Source organism: Rhinolophus ferrumequinum, chromosome 9 (genome assembly GCF_004115265.2).
Source record: "Rhinolophus ferrumequinum isolate MPI-CBG mRhiFer1 chromosome 9, mRhiFer1_v1.p, whole genome shotgun sequence".
NCBI classification, from domain to species: Eukaryota; Metazoa; Chordata; class Mammalia; order Chiroptera; family Rhinolophidae; genus Rhinolophus; species Rhinolophus ferrumequinum.
In genome coordinates, this window is record NC_046292.1 from 33115510 (window position 1) to 33136796 (window position 21287).

A 21287-nucleotide genomic window follows, 5' to 3' on the forward strand; every position below is an offset into this window, starting at 1 on the left:
ATGTGTACTCCCCCTCTTCCCAGTGGAAAAGCACTAAAAATGCAGTTTAAATATGAATTCTGGACCCTTGTGCCAAAATTTCCAAAGAGTTTTCTAGTTTTCTAACTGGAAGTCAGATGTGTTACACCATTTCCTCAAATCACGTGTCCCAAACTGGACTCATCCCCAACCCCCATTCACTGCTTCTTTCCTCCTTTCCCTTCTTCTCTATCAGATTATATCATCCTACCAGTTATCCAGCAACAGAATCTTTAAATCATTTCTAATTTCTCTTTCTCCTCCAATCTCATAAGCTTCAAATACTCATACTGTCAGGCTTTCCCTCAGCCTGTAACGTAGCTTCTTGAAAAATAACACCTATTCGGGCAGCCAGTTGGCTCAGTTGGTTAGAGCGCAATGTTCATTAACACCAATGTCGCCGGTTGGATTTCCACATGGGCCAGGGAGCTGCGCCCCCCACAACTAGATTGAAAACGATTTGACTTGGAGCTGATGGGTCCTGGAAAAACACACTGTTCCCCAATAAAATTTTTTTTTAAAATGTAAATATCTCTTTCATTTACCAATTAAAAAAAAAAGAAACAAAACACCTATTCTTCCTTCAAGGCCCATCACAAATCACTGAAAGTAGTCCCACAAACTACAGAAGCAGTCCCTGACTCTTTTTTTCTACTTCATCCAGCACTTACTTGAACCCACAGTTTACTATTATAATACTTCGAGCTGGCGATACACATGCATCTGTGGCTTTCCCACTGGGCCATAAGCTCTTCAAAGGCAGGCACACATCTTTTCATCTATGTATTTCCAGCATCTAACATAGCATCTGGCACAAAAAAAGACTCCAGTAAATATCTGAATGAATTATTTCATCCACAAAAATATGTCTTTATTGTCTAAGAGAGAATGTTAGCACATAGAATAAACCCTTCTATTGTGCTTTTTATTCCCAAACAAATGTCTGTGGCTCAAAGGAACTACTGTGTTTCCCTGAAAATAAGACCTAGCTGGACAATCAGCTCTAAGGTGTTTTTTGGAGCAAAAATTAGTATTAGACCCAGTCTTATTTTACTATAATATAATATTTATTATTATAAAATATAATTAAACTTTATAATATAATAATATAACATAATATAATATATTATGATATAATACCAGGTCTTATATTAATTTTTGCTCCAAAAGACGCATTAAAGCTGACTGTCTGGCTAGGTCTTATTTTCGGGGAAATACGGTATTTCCGGGGCCCAAAGAAACTCAGGTTATACTCTTGCTCCTTAAGGCCACAACTCGTCAGGAGACAACCATGAACACCTTTGAACTTCAACTGGGCAGCAGGAGAGAATAAACTGTTAGTGAAGTAAGAGGTTTTCAGATACATAACAGGATTCTGAGTGCCTGGTTAGCCCTGATTCCTTCTGGCACCATTCCAAATTTCTCTGGGTCTCTTTTCCTCTTCATCAAGAACTGACTCTTGCAGTGCCTGAATCTTACTGAATACCCAGATGAGCCGTCAAATCCTCTCCTCATTCCTTCGTCCCTTCTTGGTATAGCGCTAGGGAAGGGGGAATGTGGCCAGACTACACCTACACAGATTGGCCTGCCACTGGGTCTTGTATAGGATGGGCGCCCAATTCTCTCTCAATTCTTCATCAATTTCTTGCTGTAAAGGAAATGAAAATTTCCCAGAGCTTTTTCCATACAAGTTTTAGAGCATAAAACCCCCAAGTAGACATCAAGAGATCCATCATATGGTTGGATTTCAAGATAGAAAACATCAGTGGTGGGCAGGTAAGACTGAAAGCCAGATTTAAGCCTGTCACTTCCTTGCTCCAACACCTTCAGTGAGTCTCCACTGCTTCTGGAATAACCAATCTCCTGTGCTGTCACTCAGGGCCTCCACAGACTTGCCCCAGACCACTTGTCCCGCATTGTGTCTAACCACTCCTCTACAGAAGTCTTGACCTACAGTCCAGGCAAAAAAAGACTGCTTCTACTGAATTGTTTTAAACAATTTCCAGCTTCCCACACTTGTGTAATTCAGTTACAGCACCTGTAACATTTTATTGCACATCTGCCCCTAGACTGTGAGCTAGGGACAGGGCAGAGACTGTGTCTGATTCATCTCTGGGTCCCCTATGCTAGCACAGGGCCTGGCACGAGGCAAACACTCAATAAATGTTAATGAATGAATGGAAACATTTGAAGTTATTCTTCCCTTAAACCGTTTTAGTTGGACTCTTATTAGCAGACTAAGCACAGTCTGGGTCACTGCCAAGAAGTAGAAAAACCAAAGAGAAAGAAAAGAAGCATGACCAATGAGATCCAAGCAACGGAAAATAGGTTTTAAGAGTGAGGCAAAAGAAACCAAGGCTGTTTAGCCGGGAGAAGAGAAGATGACGCCTAACTCAATTCTGGCTTTAAGTACACAAAAGGTTCTCATGAGAAAATCTTGATCTCATCTTCCCTTTATAATCTGAAGGAACTTTTCCATATTAATGGAAAATGGAACAAGAAGAAATGGCTTAAGTCAACGCCAGAGGGGTTTAATGTGGAGAGAAAGAAGAACCAAATTAGGCACCACTTTTCCAGAGATACTATTATTGTACTTTTTGGTGAGTTGGAAGGGTCTTGCTTAGCATTTTTGCTGAAGGCTGTGCAAAAGGGAATAAATACATTGCTCTGTTCCTGTTTACTATGGAGAGAGGTGGGTGAAAATACAAGTCAGGTAAGATTTTTCTAATGAGCCCATGACTTTTTATTGGCCCTTTTCCTACAGGCACTTTCTTTCATGTTATGCTTTGCAACCCTGTGATGAAACAATCTAGTATTTCAAAGTTTCCTGATGGAGCAATGGAAAGAAAGAGAAGACAACAGTGTCTGAATAAGACAGTAGGGGAAATGGCCTTAATAAATGTATTTTCTACAAAAACAATACCTAACTGGACATTAATAATTGTTAATATTATTACTATTAAAGCTGACATTCACTGAACATCTACAATGTACCAAGCACTGTGCTAAGTGTTTAACATAAGTTATCTCAATCCTCATAACCCCATGAGATAGGTAGTATTTCTATCCCCATTTTATAGATGATGAAACTGAGACCTAGGAAGGTTAAATAACTTGCCCAAGTCACACAGCTAGCAAGTGATAGAGCCAGGACTCAAACCCAGGCAGTCCACGTCTAGAGTCTATACATCTCATTACTGTCTCGTATAAGAAGGATGAGAAGCTCAAATTTAAACCCCAGTCTCTCTGAATCCAGGTTCATATTCTTAGCTACTTCCTAATACTGCCGCAAGGCAGAAAGAGCAAGGCAATACATGACATTAGCAAGAGATCTCAGAAGTGAATGAAAAATACCCCCTATATTACAGGAAAGAAGTTGAGATGGAAGACTCACGGATGATAATGAGCAGAAACAGGACTTGAACGCCTGCCTCTTGACTCCACGTGCAGTCCTCTTTCCTCCATTAAAGATTCTTGTTGAATTTGAGGGTAAGAAAAAGAAGGAAGAGTATGTGCCAAATGGGTCTCCTCCCTCGACACTTGTAATGAACTGCTAATCTTACACGAGAACCTTCGCCTGAAACAGAGGAGCGCCAGAAGCCCCTGTAAACTGATTCTAAGATTCTACTAACTAAGAATGGCCGTACACTGATGTATGGTGTTACACGAGCTGCCATAATGCTAACATAATAAACCAATCAAACAGATTTAGAGCGAGCAGTTTCCAAAGTCAGTCAGTGGTTCACAGTTGAAGCCTGAACTGGACTATTCCAACAGCCTCCTCATCGATGTCCCTATTCTGGAACCTTCTTTGCTCCAGTCTAGCCTCCATTCTGCAGCCACTAGTCAGTGCATTTGGAGCCTTGCCACACAATGGAAAGAACATGGGTCTTTGACTCCACCACTCATAGGTTTGGACCAAGCTCTGCCACTTACTAGTAACCTGACCTTGGGCAAGTCATTTAATCTTTCTGAGGTCTCGTTTCTTCATCTTTAAATTGGGGATAAATAGCCCCATATTACAGGATTGTGAGGATTAACTAAATTATAGTACATAAAGCATCTAACATATTGCAAGCCACAAAGCAGAGCAGACACTCGATAAATGTTAGTGTTCTTCTCCCCACTCCCTTCTCTACATTTTGGCCACGATCTACCATTTCAGCTTATTTTCCCTCCTCACCAACTCCATTCCTCTCCTCCAACACACACACACACACACACACACACACACACACACACACACACACACACACACACCCTGCTCATTTCCACCTCTAGACCACTGGTCAAGATGCTCCTTCTCACAGGAATTAACTTCCTCCAAGGCCCAGCATAAATTTTCAACCTCCACGAATCCTCCTCTAGACCCCCTTTAGTCGTGTTGGGATTGATTTCTCCTTCTCCCAAAGTCCCACTTTTTTTTACATTCTTTATTACATTTACCATAGTCAGTCTGATTTCAGTTATTTATGTACTTTTCTACCTTCCCAACTACACTGCAGGGAGAAGGCTCAGAGAAGACAATTACTTATAGGAGGGCAGGAAATGTGGAGTTTTCCTGTGTGTATTTCTCAGTACTAGTGTCTTGTACATAGCAAGAGCTCGATATGTGTTTACTGAGTTGACTCTGGCCACCCTTGACTAGGGAATCTTTACAGAAAGATCCTGGACTGAGTTTATTCTAAAACTCTGCATTTACCGTCTGACTTGACAAACATGCAGTTTTTAAAGATCCACTAATACCCATGTTGGCTTGCTTTATTCCTCCAATCATTCTTTCAACTCACTCTGGATTCCTCTCAAGACACCTCTCCAGGATATAGGGAGACAAAGCTGGGAGGATGTCTCTCACTCACAGAGGTAGGGTGACCTGGGAGCAAGTTCTTGGGAGAACTGTACCATCCTATTGGTTAGGAAATGACTGCTATTAAAACCATATTAAAAACCAGAGTTGTGGGATCTTAAAGTAGATCTGAATGATTTCTTCTTATCTGTTTCCAGGTCTATAAAACAGTTTTGAATACATATTAAGCACTTAAAACAGTTATCTGCCACATAGTAAGTGCTCAATAAATGTTAGATATTATGTTAACAATGTAGTAGACTAGGAAAAAAACTCAGAGCCAGCACTTTTCACTTCCTGTAGTAGTTCTACCACTGACTGATTCCTTGTGCAATCTTGTTCAAATCTTTTCCCCTCTGGGCCTTTCCCCATCTGTAAAACTAAAGAGGTAGAACCAGATGGTTCCCAAGTTCCTTCTACCTCCAGTGATGTATGTTTTCCTATGATCAGCAAAGAGCTTTCTGTTCCATATGCTGAAACTGTTGGCAAGGAAAAATGTGAATGTGTAGTTGCTGGTTCCCAGATGCGAGGGGCCAAGGCCAAGGGCAGGACAATTGATTAGTAAACCACCTGTGCGCTTTCCCCTTTGTGAACTATATCACACTCAGTGCAGGTCCCTGAACAGAGTGCCACCTCCCTTCCAACAAAACTCACAGCAAAGGCAAGACATGAGCCTGAAAACAAGAGCAGCAATGAAGAATCCTGCCTTGCAGAACTCCTTCACTTTCTCGCCTTTGATGCTTGTAATCAGGGCATGATCAATCTGCACTAGGGCTCTCCTTAGGCACAAAGAGAAGGAAAAACACAAAGGCCCATTCTGAACCTGAAAGCTCATAAAACAAAAACCAAAGCGCGTAAATAAAAAAATGTCACTGACTCATTCAACTGCAAACACTGCAGAGGCCTACTACGTGCCAGGCAGAGGAAGGACGAAACAGACATGGCCCTTTGCCACCAATGTACTCACAGTACATATGGATTGATATACTCCAAGGCAGACTGCGGTCGGAGCTATGTTAGACGTGCGGCCTCTGCTACAGAGGATGGGACGGGGGGCAACTAATCTAGCAGGGGGATCAGAGAAGTTTCACATGAGATATGGGCCTTGAAAGATAAGGAGGAGGACAGAAGTCCAGGGGAAGGGAATACAAGCAAAGCAAAACGCAGGGAGTGTTTGAGTAACAAAAAGTAGTTTGTTTTGACTGGAGCACAGGGTGCAGGTTTGGGAGAACAAAGGGAAACAGCACAGGAGAGAGGTTTGGGAACAGATTATGGAGGAACGTGTCTATGAGGCTAAGGAGTCCAAAATCTATATAGTAGGCAATGAAGCCTGCTAAGGTTTCTGAGCAGAGATATAACATGATGAGAACACTATCTCAGGAAGATAATATGGGCACCCATGAAGAGGATGTCAAAGGAATCAAGTTACTAGATTACTATGGGACCACATAACAAGAAACCACATGCACTTTGGAAATCCAATGTGCAGAAATCCAACCACTCCTGTTCGTAGGGCTTCTCTCTGTAATAGCCCAAGTTCATGCAATCTGACTTTAAGAGATGCTCACTTGCCAGGTCCTCTAACAATCAAAATCTTCTACAGCACTATAGTAATAGGCCTCCCAGACAAAGTCAAGAACCCATTATTCTTCTGGATCACAGAAAGGGAAGAGCTGGCGTGGGAGAAGTTGGAGAGTGGGGCACCAAAATCTTTAGCTGGCCCAGCTCCATATAAAAACCCAACCCAGGGTCTCTTCCAGCCTCGCCTTCTTTAGAGGGGCTGGAGCTAAGGGTAGTGGGGCAGAAAGCACTTGGCTGGTAGCTGAGGATCCAGTGAGACAATATGTATCAATTGCCCAGCATGGCACTTGGCATATGGGCACTGTTCAATAAGCATTAGTTCCCTTCCCTCCTGCAAGGTCAGTTCCATCTGTAAGTCCCACTGAAGCTTCAGGACCTAGGTCACAACAATTCTTCTCCCCGGGCCTTGCTAAAGTCCCCTAGTCTAAAACGACGTAGTTCATATAAATTACACCCATTGCATGCACCAAGTATTCAGCAACCCATTTCATGCCAGGTGCCATACTAGGTGACACATGTAATCCTATTTAACTTTCACAATGACCCTACTATACCTTTTTTATACAGAAGAAACTAAAGCTCTGAGAGGGGAAATAACTTGCCCAAGGACACACAAACAGGAAGTGGCAGAGGTGAGATATGAATCCAGGGCTGACCCAAAGCGGAGCACTGCCAATACTTCACTCAGCTCCCCGAAGCCTGCTCTGATCTGCTACCGACCATCTGCTGGCCTAGAAACTCCCTACGGAGAGAGACTGCACCTGACACTATTCTCTCTCCTCACTGTACAGCGACCCGAACGAAAACAGTTAACTTTAAAATAATGTAGTACACAGATATTAGAAAATCCTCACATGAAAAACTATTCAAGATATCGGGCTGCTCTGAGCCTTGAGCCCAGCCACAGAGGAAATGAGTCTCAAACTGGTCCCAGACTGAGCTCCGAACTCGGACACCTGTCACAACCCAAGCCACGACCCTAGGCACAGGCCGAGCCCCGACAGGGGACACACGCTGCGCCCTGAGCTCGTAACAGACGGAACTCTGAAGTGAGTCCTAAAGAAGCGTCCCCTGCGGCTGTCCCCCCGCAGCAGAATCGCGTCGTGACCTCGGGCCGTTCTGAAGGTCCCGACTTCTCTGTCCGGGGCACCGGACTCACTCAGAGACCGCCCCCCGCCCGTCACACTTCACTTGCAGGGATACCTCGCTGTCTCGCCTTTGCCTCAGCTGACTCGACGCGGGAACGGTCGCGCGTCCCCCTGCCAGCAGGTCGCCACGCCGAGAACGCGGAAAAGGCGGTACTAGACCCGAGGGGGCGGGACCGACCGAAGGGGCGTGAGGGGGCGGATCTGCGCCTGCGCCCTGATGGCTACGCCCAGGGAGACGGTGGGGGCGAGCTAAGTAAATTGCGCAGGCGTGAGAGGGGCGGGGAGCTTGCTGAGTAGTGGGTGGGGCTTGGCTCCTTGGAGGCTATCTTCCGGGTGAAGGTCGGGAAGCCAGGGAAGCGCCAGAAGGGTGGAGCCCTGTAAGCGGCAGGTGTAATTAACATTTACCGAAGCTTCGGAATGCCAGGAAAGAATTTTTTAAATGCCTTTTACATATGGGGAAATGGTGCCAGTCTTTTCTAAAATAAGAGCTACTTCTGTAAAATTTCTTAAAAGGTTTGGGTGTCTATAATTTCACTATGAGAGTTTCTCCTTGAGTAAAGCATTACCCCCACTAGTTCAACATAAAAAAAAACTTAAAAGTTCATTTGGTAGAGAAAATCAACTGCAAATAAATTAATATTTGAACCAGTCCCTGTCCTCTCTCCCAGGATGCCAAGTGTGATGAGGTAATGAGAGTGCTGATTCAGGTCCTGACTCTTAAATGTATTTCCTCCATTGTGAAATTTAAGTCAATATCCCTTCCCCGCCTGTTTGAGGGTTTGGTGAGCAATGCTAAAGAGTCTCTCGAACTTCTTTTCCATCATCTACCTGACAAACATTTGTTCCCCCCTTCTGGGCTCAGTCTCCTCATCTATATGATGGAAGGAGGTCTGGAACATATAGGAGACATTCAGGGCTTTGCTAGATTTCCCAGCCTGGGTGAAGGCTGGAGGGGTGGGGGGCGGTCTTCTACCAAGCTTCTATATTCAGTCACTTCCAGAATCCTTCAGTCCAATTCAAAGGCCCTTGTATATTCTGACCTCTTCCCACTTTTACCTTCCAGGCCCATCCAAACTTCATGTCCTCAGAGTCCACGTTCCCCTTTCTTCCCTGAATGTCTCAACAGCCAGCTGCTTCTGAGTCACTCAGGCCTATGTTCCAATCCAGATTCTCAAAACTGCTATGGCCCCCCTATGACAACCAAGTTCAGTTAACACCAGAGATGAGGGCTCTAGGGAACTCGGAGGAGGAAGGGCTCAAGAAGGGTTCTGCCAAATCAGGTGGGACTCCAGCCATGCATATGGCTCCTTCACTGCACACTACACTCAACTCCCCGGTGCTGGGGAGAGCGAGTGGCCGCAGGAACGCTCAGAAAAGAGGCTTCAGCATCCATGAGGGCCAAATGTGGTGGGGCAGCCTTTATCGGTGGATGCTGCGCCCCAAGGTGGGAGAATGGCTCACTTCCTTACTCCCTGCTCCAAATATTTTTATAGATCTTGAGCCAAAAAGAAAACAAAGCCTTCCACAGCCTGGCTGCCCAAACAAACCGTCTTTTTACCCGATACACTGTCTCTCCCAGGAACCTCTCCTGCCAAGTTTTGCCCTATGGGGGCTCTTTTCTCTTGTGTTGCTGAGGCCCCAGCTCTCTCTTCTGTCTCCACCTTTCTCTCTACCTCTGTCTAGTCTTCTCTAAGCGTTCCTCTTTGAATTTTTCAAAGCCATTTTATAACAGTTTGTAAGGTGCAGATCTTGACTACAGTTCTGAGAAAAATCTACCCTCACCGCCATGGTGTATTGCAAAACAACTATGAGCCCAGAGCCTAATTTTCTGAGTCTGAGCTGTCCAATAACTGAAGGGGGAGTGAGTGACCTGTCATAGGAAGTGTACAAGCAGAACCACCTTTTCGAATGCTGGACTGGGGTCTCCTCTGATGAGTCAAAAGAAGGGGCAGCAGAATGGAGGCCTTACAGATCCTAGAACAGTGAAAGGACAGATACTGGGAGTCAAGCAGGTAGCCAGGTAGCTAGCTAAAGACTGACTTGATTCATGCATTTAGAATTGTACCTGACACATATGTAGCATTAGCTACTGTTATTATTGTGAATGATCCACAGACTGTATTGAAGGAGCTTTGAATCAATCATTTCCTTACGCCAACTCCTGGTCATGAAACAGATGGGGGAAATTGAGGTATGGAGGGGTAAGGGGCCTACCATAGAACTGCAGGGGCTGGGCTTGTACTGGCCCCTAGGCCTCTGCCTCCCAGGAGAACCACTGAACAAAGTTAGGCTGTCTCCTCAGGTAGAGGGGAGAGCTCTAAGTAGGCCTTTGCTGACTCTTTAGAACCAAGCTGTTTTTCAACTTGTCTGGGCAGCTTGAAGGTAAGGAGCAGTGGAATGAGAAAGACCTGAGCTAAGAGACTCGAGTATCTCCTGGGGAATAAGCTGAAGAGTTAGCCCCATGTCCTGCCACGCCCACTTTGAGTTCTAGCTGGTACCCAACAAACAGCCTTTTCTTGAGAAGGTCTTCCTCTGCTATGCTTAGGGTTAGAACAGTGTTTCTGCCCTGTTCCTTAATCCATTGGCTCCAATAAACCACCCAGATTAAAGGAATGGGGTGAGAATAGCCAGTGTCAGGTGATCTGAACTGAAACATGGAAAGACTCTCTCAAGAGACCGAGTTCCCTGAAAGCAAGGGCCAGCCCTCCCCACTCCTAGGGTTGTAGCCTACCTAGTCCAGGAATTCTGGGTTAAGAATTCTCAGAGCCCTGGGGAAACCTTGGTGTCTCCACCCTGGAGAGCTAGGCCAGATATGACCACATCCAACAGCTCTCCATATGGCCCAGGATCTCAGGACAAAAAGCCTTCGCTGACCCATTTTGGCCCAATGCCTTCCACAGCGTGCCCAGGAGCCATGTGGCACCCAGACCACAGTTTCCCACCAGTGCAGCTTTAGTTTGCCTCCTTTATTTTACAAAAAATAACAATAAAGTCTTCCCTCTGTTTCACAAAAATAGATTCCCCCCTCCCACCCATGTCTGCAATCAGCACTGGCCATAGCCTAGAATCCATCTTCCAATCCACAGTCCTCCCTGGGGGAATCTTTGACACCCCCACCGCCCACCCCATCCCGGGCCTCTGGCAAAGCTGCTGGGCCAGTGTGTTCCCTTGGGAACTTCTCCGGAGGCTGCAGTCCCAGGTCCAGCTGGCAGGCTCCAGGAGCCCCATCTGCTTCCCCAGAGATCAGGCAGCTGCTGGACCATGAAAAGGGTCATGATTTTGGAGGCCTGGCTCAGCAGATAACCTCAGACCTGAGGGAAGGTGGGGCACTCTGGCATCAGGCTAGAAATCCTTGCTCAAAGCAGAAACAGTTGTGTTCTGGAGAGGGGCTGTCAAACCCTCTTTCCACATGCTTCTCATCTCCTTAGGTAGTAATCCAAAGGCCCTGGATGGCAATCAGGACCCCTGGTTTCTACTCTAGCTCCACTAACACCTTGCTGTGAGGACAGTTTCTCCCTCCTCTCCTCCTGGCTTCAGTTTCCTCCTATGTACATGGAGGATTCTGTGAGTGACTCTAGATGATCCTCAGGTCCTTTCTGGCTCTTCATTCTGGCCTCCCAAGTGTGGAGGCTCTGGGAGGGCCTGTCCCTGCCTCAGTTCCCCCACTTGTGGGTCAGGGTACAGGGCTGGGCATGGGGGTGCTGAGTAACGGAGTGCTGAATGAACATCCAGTGTCTCTGTGGATAGCTATGCTCTGAGAGCCAACCAGCTGGAATGTCTCAGGGATGGTTTGGAAGGAGGCAGGTACTTGCAGGATGGGGGCTCTCCAAGCCTGGAAGAGTCCATTCACTAGCCATGTGGTCCTCAATGTTCCATCCACCCATCCATTTACCTAACATTTATGAGGGCCTACTATGTGCCAGGGAGGGTCTAAGGCAGCAAGCCCTCACAGACACACTCCACAGTCAAATCACACACACACACACACACACACACACACACACACAGAATCATTTGTGCTCACTCACACACAGGCTGCTCACTCTCTTGTACCTTTCTTGCCATCACCTCCACCACATCCACAATTCCCCACATAGGCTGGGGAACCACCATGGAAGGGTCAAGTATGAGAGTAAAACCCTCTAGCCTACCCCACCCCCAGACTTCATGTTGGAGATTTAGTTCTTCCTTCCCATCTATTTGCCCACCTTTAAATTCTCCCCGTCTCCATTCACAAGCAGTCAGGGGACACATGGGCAAGACTACTGAGAACCAGAAGTCCAGGGACTTTGGGTATGTGGAGGGGTCCCAAGGCCGTCAAGTTCCTCTGCCACTAAGTGTCCCCTCCCCTAGCCACTCTGTGTTCAGTGTTCAGATGGTCCATCTGATGGGCAACAATGTCCAGGTCTGGGCTCAGTGACAGATCCGCTCTGTCATCTCCCTCTGCAGAGACACAAGACGGGGAGGGGTCAGTCGGAGCTCAACCTGCCCGGTGGCCCCTTTCCAAAACATACAGACTGGCTGCTCTCCTGCCTGAACCTGGCCCCTCCATCCCTCCCCTCCCCCACCTCCACCCCCAAATCCAGGCTGCAGATCTGGGTTTATAATTTGACACTTGAATGAATTCTCTATTAGAATATAGAATCATTGTTAAATGAATTGCCTTCCCCTAATTGGATTTTCTTAAAGCAGGTAGGCTTTGGATCCGAAAACTCAGACGCTAGCCCTGGTGGGGAAGGCAGTGGGGGCTTGGCCTCACCAATGGCTCCAGCTCCCGCTGGTCCACCAGGCTGAACTCTTGGATGAAGTAGTAGAAGTGCTTGTAGCAGGTGTTGACATGTGCCTCAGCCCCCATGCTGAGGATGCTGTCGAAGTGGTGGATGTAGACGTGGACAAAGACACGGAATAGGCGGGTCAGGATCTTGGTGCAGACCTGCTGGAAATTCTTGGGAAAGGGGACTCCTAGGGAGGCAGGGATGGGCAGAAGTGGGGAGAATCAGCATCCTGGTATGAAACTCTGCCCAACCTTGTCCTCCCACACACAGGCAGCCTTCACCCAGAAAGGCCTCTGGCCTTGCACACTTGCCTGTGGGAGACAGGGAGAGATTGTGGTTTGCTTTCCCCCATACTTCCCTTTCTAATGAAGCACAAATCTGACTGTGCCTCTCCCCTACTGAAATACAAATCACCTTCTATATTTTCCCATCATCCTGAGCAAGACTCTGCCACCTGGTTGGGGTCACTGACCAACCGTTCTTAGACTATGATGAAAGTGATGCCCAAACTCTCCCCAGAAATATGGGCATCCGAAGGTGCTCTCATATGACACCCCTGGATACAATTCCAAGGGGAGTTCATCGACATCTGAGGTTCATTTTTAAAACCATGGGCCTTTGTGATTAAGTCCTGACTTCCCAGTATGGTGCCTGCTCAAGGCCTTTCATGATCCTGACATCCCTCTCCAGTCCACCCCAATTCCTTCCTCTTTGCAACATTCACACAGCAGGCCCCAGACCCACCCCACCCCCCCAATCCTGAGAATTACTAAGTCTTCAAGAACTAGTTCCGATATCTCTCATTCCTTCAAATATTCAATAGCGCACTTCCATCTTTGAGCGAGGTCCTGTGCTGGGCCCTTTGTACCTTTAGCCTCGTATGATAATGGGTATGACAGCCATTCTAGAAGTGATAAAATGGAGGTGCATAAAGGTGGAGCCACTTGCTCAAGGCCACAGAACTATTAATTAGTACAGACTGGAGGCAGGATTCAAGCCCTCTTTGCTCTGCCCTATAGAGCCCCTCTGAGATAGATGCCACAGACCCTGCACGAGAGAAGCTCCAGGATCTGTGAAAATGGCACAATTTCGCTCAGTCTCCCGTGCTCAGAGTGGAGGTCTTGGTGGGCATGTCCTCTTCTCTGCTGTGGCAGAGCCATCCCAGGGTCAAGGCACAGACACCTGGGGTCTCACAGGCCTGGGGATTAGGCTAGAAGGAAATAGAGCCCAGACACAGGCCCACCCCTCTCCATAGAGCCCTTCCCCTTCCTCACTGCTCTCAGGTAGGGTGGAGCCCTGCCTCCCTGTGAGCCCTTCCAGGCCCAGCCCAGGTCCCTCAGACTTGTCCTGCCCATCTAGACTTGGGGCCCCGGCCCCACGAGATCTGAGCTGTAGTTCTGAATCCCTCCTGATTCAGTGCACTGTCCCTCTCTTGGCCTTAGTTTCCTCCCATGTTAAATGAAGATACCCATTGTTGGGCAAGACAGTGCAGTACATGGCAGGCCATCAGCTGGGGAGAGGCCATGGGCATTGAATTGTGACTCAGTGCGCAGTTTCCCTCAGCATTCAGACTTCTGCCCTCTGGGCTTCACCATCCTGCCCCACCCATCTCTGATTTCCAATGTCTTAACAGGAATGAACAGGAGGCCATGTGGGGGTGGGTCTACTGTGACAAACATAGTGCCATGCCCGCTCAGCTCCTGGGCCAACACCCCTCTTTCTGCCCTTGGGTGGGGAAGCAGGGCCAGGGTGACATCACTCATCTCCCCTCCCCATCCTCACCCGCCCAGGCTGTCCAGCTAAGATAAGAAAAGGCTCCATGGCTTGCGCCTGACAAGGGAGAATCCTGCCCTCAGAGTCCCATGAGGTGTAGGTATCATCTGGCCCAATCCCTACCCCGTTCCCTTTCCAGGGCCAGGAGTCAGAGGGGACTCCCAGGAGGCCACAAGTCAGATTAGCCCAAGCAGGGACCTGCTAGGAGCACCTTGAGGCACCTCTTCTGGAAGGTTCTGAGAATCACAGTGGTTTTGCCAGGGTGGTTCCTGGAGGGGCATTCAAGCTTCAGATAAGAAGAGCCCCAAACTGGGATTCAGGCAGTCCTATCTTGAGATGCCTGATCTTGAGCAGACAATAAACCTCTCTGAGCCTCAGTTTCCTCTTCTACAAAATGGGGATGAAAATTACCACCCCCCCTCAACAGAATTGCCATATCAAACTAAATGTCTCATCTGTGAAATGGCCCTGGTGATGCCCTCCCTCCCTGGCCAGGCCTGACCTGCCTGCCACGTGGCACTCACCAACGCGTGTGGGAAATACATCCTCATCGTTGATGAGGCCCTCAATCCAGTCCATGAGCAAGGCCATGTAGCGTGGTGCCGACAGCTTGGCTGGCCGCCGGTACTGGCGCTCGTCCTGCCAGCGGTACTCATAGCGTGACCCTCCAGCCATCACCGGGCAGCTGGTCTCGCTGCAGCGCTCGGCCATGGTGCCGTAGATGAGGTTGATACGGTTGAAGAAGTCCACCACGTGCACGGCGATCCAATCGTCAATGTTCTCGCCCTGCGGCAGCCTCACTACACTGCGCAGGTCCAGGCCCGACTTGAGTGATGCCTGTGCCTTCTTATACAGCTCAAAGCGCTGTGTGCCCGGCTCGAAGCGCTTCCGTGGCCGGAATGTCTTGTCTTTAGCAAACACCTGCTTCAGGCACAACGCCATGGCCAGGCTGGGCTGAGGGCCAAGTGTCCAGGGGCAAGACCTGAGGATGCCCTGCCAGGGCCAAGGGCATGGGGGAACATGGTGATCAGCTCCTTACCAAATGGGCTTTGACTTCCAACACATTATTTCCCTCTCATCTTTCAGCTTTTGACCCAACTCTACAGCCTCTGCCTGGATTCTAAATCCTCCAAGATCCCCTGGGTCCAGCGCCCCTGCCCTCTTTTCAGGCTGCCCTAGTTCCCCCTGCCAAGCACCACAGCCCTCCCTTATTGTTCCCCCTGCCACTCTACATTCATTGCATCTCACAGAGGGCTGGGCCTTGGCTCCAAACAGCTCCTTAGACTTGCTGTTGACCAGCAGAGAGGTGGCAGAAGCTTCCTGCAGTCCCTTCAGGAGGCACGGGCCTGGATGAGATGACCCCTGGGGCCCCAGAGGCCAGCTGCTGTGGCGTGGGAGAGCCTGGCTGCATTGTGCTAGGGGTAGTGGGAGGGCCCCTGCCTTCAGCTTCCTCTGGGATATCCCGTAGTCCATCCGGCCACCGGGGATTCCCAGGGAGCAGAAGGGACTTTTCTACCAAAAATGTCCTTTCCTTTTATTACTCTGAAAGAGGAAAGGGCCCTCATATGGCCAGCTGGGCGGCCTCTGAGTGTGGCTGCAGGCGCTGGAGGAAAGGGGGAGGTGGCAGGTCTAGAAGGGTGCCACTTCCTTCAACAGTGGCTGAAAATTCTTCCCCCCAAGATAGCCTCCTTCACCCCTAAACCCCAACAAGCCACTGCTCCCTTCCCTTGCACCTGACACTCAGTAGACATTCCTAGAGCACCCACTATTTGCCTAGTACTGGGACGTAGGAGAATGTAGTCAGATCCACCCAGCTGGGCCCACCTAGAATTCAGATGAATTTGCTTTGCCTCTTAGGGCTAAAGGATCCCAGACTCAGAACAGACTTTGGGGACAGCAATCAGAACCATAGGCTTAAAGCAGGAGTCCTGGGTTCTAGACCCAGCTCCACCATGGCTGGGTGGCTCCTGTAGCAGGCCCATGTAACTTCCTGGGTCATACTGATATGGGCCAGGTTTCTGGGACTCTCAGGGTAGTCATCTCATCTCCCCTGTGAGTGTGTGAGGTCTTGGGAAATGAAGACCCAGGTATCTGCTAAGACTGGAATTTAGCTACAAACCAAGCACTGACTCTGACCCCAGATTGAGCACTAAGGCTGAATATAGGCTAAGCACTGAGCGCTGGCTCCAGGCTGAATTCTGACCTGACCCTGACCTGGTCAGTGGGAGTCCTGACTCCAGCCCTAGACTGAGGCTTGAATATAGCCACAAAGCCTGACATTGACCTCAGAGCTGACACTGGAGCATTTTCCTTTCTCTTGTTTGTAGTAATGCTGGGACAGGATTGGGGAAGGAGAATGGGAACAAGGAGACAACTGGGTGTAACCAAAGGCACAGTACCTACGGGTTGGGGGAAGTATTACGTCAGACAGTAATAGAACCTAGTGAAGAAGTTCGGGACAGGGGTTCTTCTTTGTACCCACAAGAGGCAGGTCAGGAGGGGGGACAATCAAGTAAAATGAGAGGAGTCTGGAGAGTAGAGGCAGGTCTCCCAGCAAGATCTTACCTTCTTGAAAAAAAACCTCAAAGATATGGCCGGTCATCTCATCCATCCCCTGCCCCTTGCCTTCTCACCCAAAAGAGTCCCCAGTATGGGACCCGAGCTTCCTGACCCAAGAGGAGGAGACTTCCACACTTCATTTGCTGTCTGCATTCTAAACTCTGCTTGGGGGAGGTGCTTTCAGAATTATTCACATTGCAATTAGGTGGGGCTCCTGGCTCTGCACCTTCTTGCAGCCCCCTTTCCTGACAGTTACCAACAGACCATCACCCTGCTATTCAACACCTCACCCTACCTTTCCTGCCCCCCTTCCCGACATCAACCACCCTGGGCTTCTTGCTGATCCCTGGACAACATCCCCCCGCCCCGTTTCCGGTCTGTGTGTTTTCTTACACTGGTCCCTTTGCTTGACGACACATGGTCAGGTTGAATGCCACCTCCTCCCACAGCCCCCTCTCTTTTTCCTTGGGTGGAGGCTGCTCTTTGGCCATTGGTGTTTCCACTCACCCCATCCCCCAGCCTAGATCAGGGCCTGGCATAGTGGATGCTCAGACTTTAAGGTAAGCTTAGAATCCAGAATCTTAGGGTTGAAATAGCTGCGAGAAATCAATTGCCCCAATCCACTTGTACAGATGGGGAAACTGAGGCCCAGAAAGGGAACTTGAAGAGCTTGCATTCACATAACAAGTTACTTGCATGGTATCTCCAATGGTATAACTGGGAACTGGGATAAGATAGGGCTCAGCCCATGAGAAAAGTAAAGGACCATCTTCCTGCTCTGGCTGGTGGCTGGACCGGTGGAGATAAGGAGAAAAGAAGGAGAGGGGAAGCATCTTCCCTCCAATTAGACCAACCTAATTTCTGTTCTTCCAGCATGCTGAGCCTCCCCCATTGCACCCGCAGCAACTTGGGTGTCCTGACCAGTGAGCTATAGTCCCACCTTCCTGCTATAGAATTTCAAGGCCTAGGTCTTTTCCCAGGAAAATGTAAGTTTGGGGAGGGGGGTGGGAGTGTGGTGGGGGTGGTCGAAAGGTGCCCTTCTATCCATGTCACATGTCCCTCTTCATTTCCCACTCCCCTGCCCTTCCTGAGTTTCTATCCCTCACAGAACGTTTGTTCCCTCCCTGAACTATGGTCATTCCCCCTCTTAGCCTGTTTCCTAACTCTGGGTGTCCTTTTACACCTCAAGTGGCCAGTGATGGCTCACACCATGGGTGGGCATCTGGGCTTCCCAAATGAAGACCACAGAGTGACCCTGCCAGCTTCTGACGCTTTGTCCCCCGTCAGCGCCACACCTGCCATCCTCCAGGCCTGGCCCAGAAGCTCTGCCAGAGGCTGACCCCAGTGTGAACCCAGAATCCAGCCTAGGACTGTGTGACGTGGGGGCGCCCTGCAGGGCAGAGATCCAAGAGAAAAGTAGAGTTGGGGGACTCAATGCCTTGAACTCCGACTGCGCCCACCCCCCAATACTCGGCCCCCCAAACTCACCCCTTGGTCATCCCCCCCCCTTCAGCCCAGCTGCCGTGACAGCCCCGTGGTAGGACAGAGAGCAGGGCTGACATTTCCGCTCCCGAAGACACGCCCCCCCCAAACACCGCCACCCCCCAACCCCGACTTTTGCCTCTCTGAGCCCGGGACCCCAGACCGAGGACTGGTCAGCCTGCCTTCAGGCAGAGGTCGCTTCCGGATGGTGCCACGCCGGGACAGCCGAAGAAATGAAAGTGGAAGCAAGGCTGAATCGTTTGCGCGGCGGGGACGCGTGGGGCGCGGCGCTCACTCACGGGGTCTGCCTCGGTGGGTGAGCGCGAGTCCTCGTTTGGCTGCGGGTCACATCCCCAGCTTGCTGGGCCGCCTCCTTTTGCTGGTCCTCTTGCTCTGCGGGTTCTCTAGCCTGTCCGCCTGCCTGCCCTGTCGGGCTGCGGTGGCCCTCCCGCCCCCGGGCGACGCCAGCTCCGCCCCCGCCCTCCCGGGCTCCGCCACGACGCTGCCAGAGGGCGGGGAGGGGGCGGGGAATGGCGACCCCCACCCACACACGAATACACAGATACAGTGACTGTCGCCTTTCCGGAAAGTCTATACTGTGCTCCTAACTTCCCGTTGGGCAAAGGACTAGCTGGTCCTTTCAGTGTTTGTTTGGGCTCCTACCAAGGAGGCAGCCTCAGCTTTCTCAACTGTAAAATGGGGACAAGCTCAGCTTCTGTCTGGAGCAGAAACAAAAGATCTGTTAGAAATGGTGGTTTTCTTGCCCTCCCAGAATCATGTGTGTCTCACTTGTGCCTGAGCTCAGTAAGAGATCAGGTCTGTCCTATGTACTTCCATACCCTTAGCTCCTGGCATAGTGCCTGGCACATAACAGGTACTTCATACCCATTTGCTGAATGAATGAATGAATAAATGCTTCCATGCATGCCCTGGGACTCATGAGTGAGTCCCTCACCCCAGCACTGAAAGGACTAGCCCTGACCAGTGCTCAAACCACAGACTTTCACCTCTGCTGCCAGGGCTGAAGTTCTTGCTCAGACTGGGCTGATTCTCCTTGCTCCTCACCTGAAGACACCCCATTTCCCACTGGCAGACATTTGTTCCAGCTGTTCCCCCTTTGGAATATCTTCCTTCCCTCCTTTCTTCCAACCAAATCCAAACCCTTCAAGACCTGATCTGCTCTCCTTACTCTTCTACTTGGGTTCTTCCCGAGGGCAGACAGATATCCCACACCAGCACCTAATGCACACTGTGGGCCCCAGGCCCAGGGACCAGGTGGCTGGATCTGTCCTGGGAAGGGAGGAAAGTTTGGCCCTTCTAGGGTAGGAGGGCCAAGGCAGCCGGATGGGCTGCAGAAGTCACCCTGGAGGGGTACGGGAGGTGAGCAGGCATGAGTAGGGGAGAGCTGGAGGCTGGAGGAGGGCATTTACTCTGGCACAGATGCTCCCTGGGCTCCTTGCGTCTGGCTCTTCTGCTTGCTCGAATGGCATGAGAACAAGGGGGATCCTGAAGAATCCCAACTCAGAACTGAGGATTCTTTTGTTGAGTACTTGTTTTTGCCCCAGTCTAAAGTTCTCCCCACCCTGCTGTGTGGGTCTTAACTCTGCTTCAAATCCTCTATAATCATTTGTACGCTCTAGTATATGCAGAAGGAATTCATGTCTAGTCCTTTATTTGTTTGGTATCCTAATCAATGTCCATTATTAGGCCTGACCCTGTGCACTGAGAGCAGGATCGCAGATGATGAAGTGGCCCCAATCCCTGACCTCAGTTGACAACAGGTCAGCACACACAGATAACACAAGGTCGGAGCTCAGTCATCCAGAAGTGAGAACATGGCTACGGACTGATGGGGAACCCTTTGTGAGAGTGGGGTTAACTGTAGGAAACATGTGGAACACCCAAATTGGGCACTTTGAGGGGAGTTTAAAGAAGGTACTCTTTAGAGGTGTAGTCAGGCTACAGGGCAACCACACAGATGGCGTATCATCAAAGGGCTAGGAAGTGCATCCCTTCATTGTCTACCCTAGGCTGAAGCTGTCACCCCTAGCTGCAGGGGTGCTGAGACGGAGTGGGCAGAGTGGGAGCGATGAGGAGGGGGCTACCAAACGAAGCTGTGCCCTAAGCTTGCGGGGCATATCTAGCCCACAGCAATCATTCTGTGAAGGACTGGGGGTCTAAAGGGGCCTCCCTCTCTTCCCTCCCTCTGATCTCTGGCCAGGTTTCCCCATTGGCCAACTTCTACTCTTCCAGCCAAGGACAGGGAACCTCTTGATAAAACACACACAGAGGTTGAGCTCCTGGGACCTAGAGTTGGGTGGAGGAGGGTGGAGAGTGCATCTGGTGGGGACAATGGAAGGTTCTTGGCAAGTGGGCTCAGGGACTTTGGCTTACAGAGGAAAGAAAAACTGCTTGTGCTTTCCTTATCATTCAGTTCTAAATATTTCATAATTTCATTGTCATTTCCTCTTTAACCCATGGATGATTTAGAAGCGTGTTTTTTTAGTTTCTCAGCCTATGGGAGGTTTATGTTTTTCTTGTTGACTTCTAATTATATTGCATTGTGGTTGGAGCTCATGGTCTGTAAGATTCTTTGGAATGTGATGTGACTCCCTCTGTGGCTTTGTACATAGTCATTTGCTGTACCTCGAGCTGGGTTTTATAGGATGGGCAGGAGTTTGCCTGGGAAGAGTGAAAAGCACAGAATCTTACACTGTGGGAAATATAGCTGATCCATTTGGAAGGAACTTCAGAAGTTTCCAGCTCACCCAAGGAGCCCTGGGTGTCTGCCACAATACCAGCTGACAGATTGAAGGGTTGGGAGAAGCCAGAGATAGCCCAGATCCCTTAAACACCTGGATCCTCTTCCTGTGGCTCTCAGTCTGGGCTAGAGATACTGTTCCAGGAGGCTCTGCTGGGGCTGAGAAGACCCAGACCTTGGAGAACAAGGTCTTCCTGGCTTTCCCACATAGTAGCTGTGTGACCTTGGGTTACCCGTCTTCTCTGATGGCACACTGTGACCCTACAGCACTGCAAACCTACACAGGGCAGGCACTGTTCCCTCCCACTGTGTCCTGAGTATGATAAATGGCTCAAATATGGCCC

At 49.4% G+C, this 21287-nt stretch overlaps 2 protein-coding genes across 3 annotated transcripts in view; both read right to left on the bottom strand.

Annotated features, from left to right (window-relative positions):
- Positions 1-7769, bottom strand: part of MKNK1 (MAPK interacting serine/threonine kinase 1) — a 38251-nt gene extending 30482 nt beyond the window's left edge. Inside the window, exon 1 of the mRNA XM_033113643.1 lies at positions 7649-7769. The gene's annotated coding sequence lies outside the window, so the exon portion shown is untranslated. The remainder of the gene's footprint in view (positions 1-7648) is intronic.
- Positions 7770-11792: 4023 nt separating this feature from the next.
- MOB3C (MOB kinase activator 3C) lies at positions 11793-18660 on the bottom strand. Of its 2 annotated transcripts, none has more exons than XM_033113644.1 (4): positions 18482-18660; positions 14666-15134; positions 12353-12555; positions 11793-12036 (listed from the first exon to the last, which is right to left on the bottom strand). In XM_033113644.1, the coding sequence occupies exons 2-4, from the start codon at positions 15081-15083 to the stop codon at positions 12007-12009; spliced, it is 651 nt and encodes a 216-aa protein (XP_032969535.1). In that variant the 5' UTR covers positions 15084-15134; positions 18482-18660; the 3' UTR covers positions 11793-12006. The 2 variants fall into 2 exon arrangements, with proteins under 2 accessions (XP_032969535.1, XP_032969536.1); XM_033113645.1 differs by lacking the exon at positions 18482-18660 and adding an exon at positions 18365-18477.
- Between the last annotated feature and the right edge of the window lie 2627 nt (positions 18661-21287).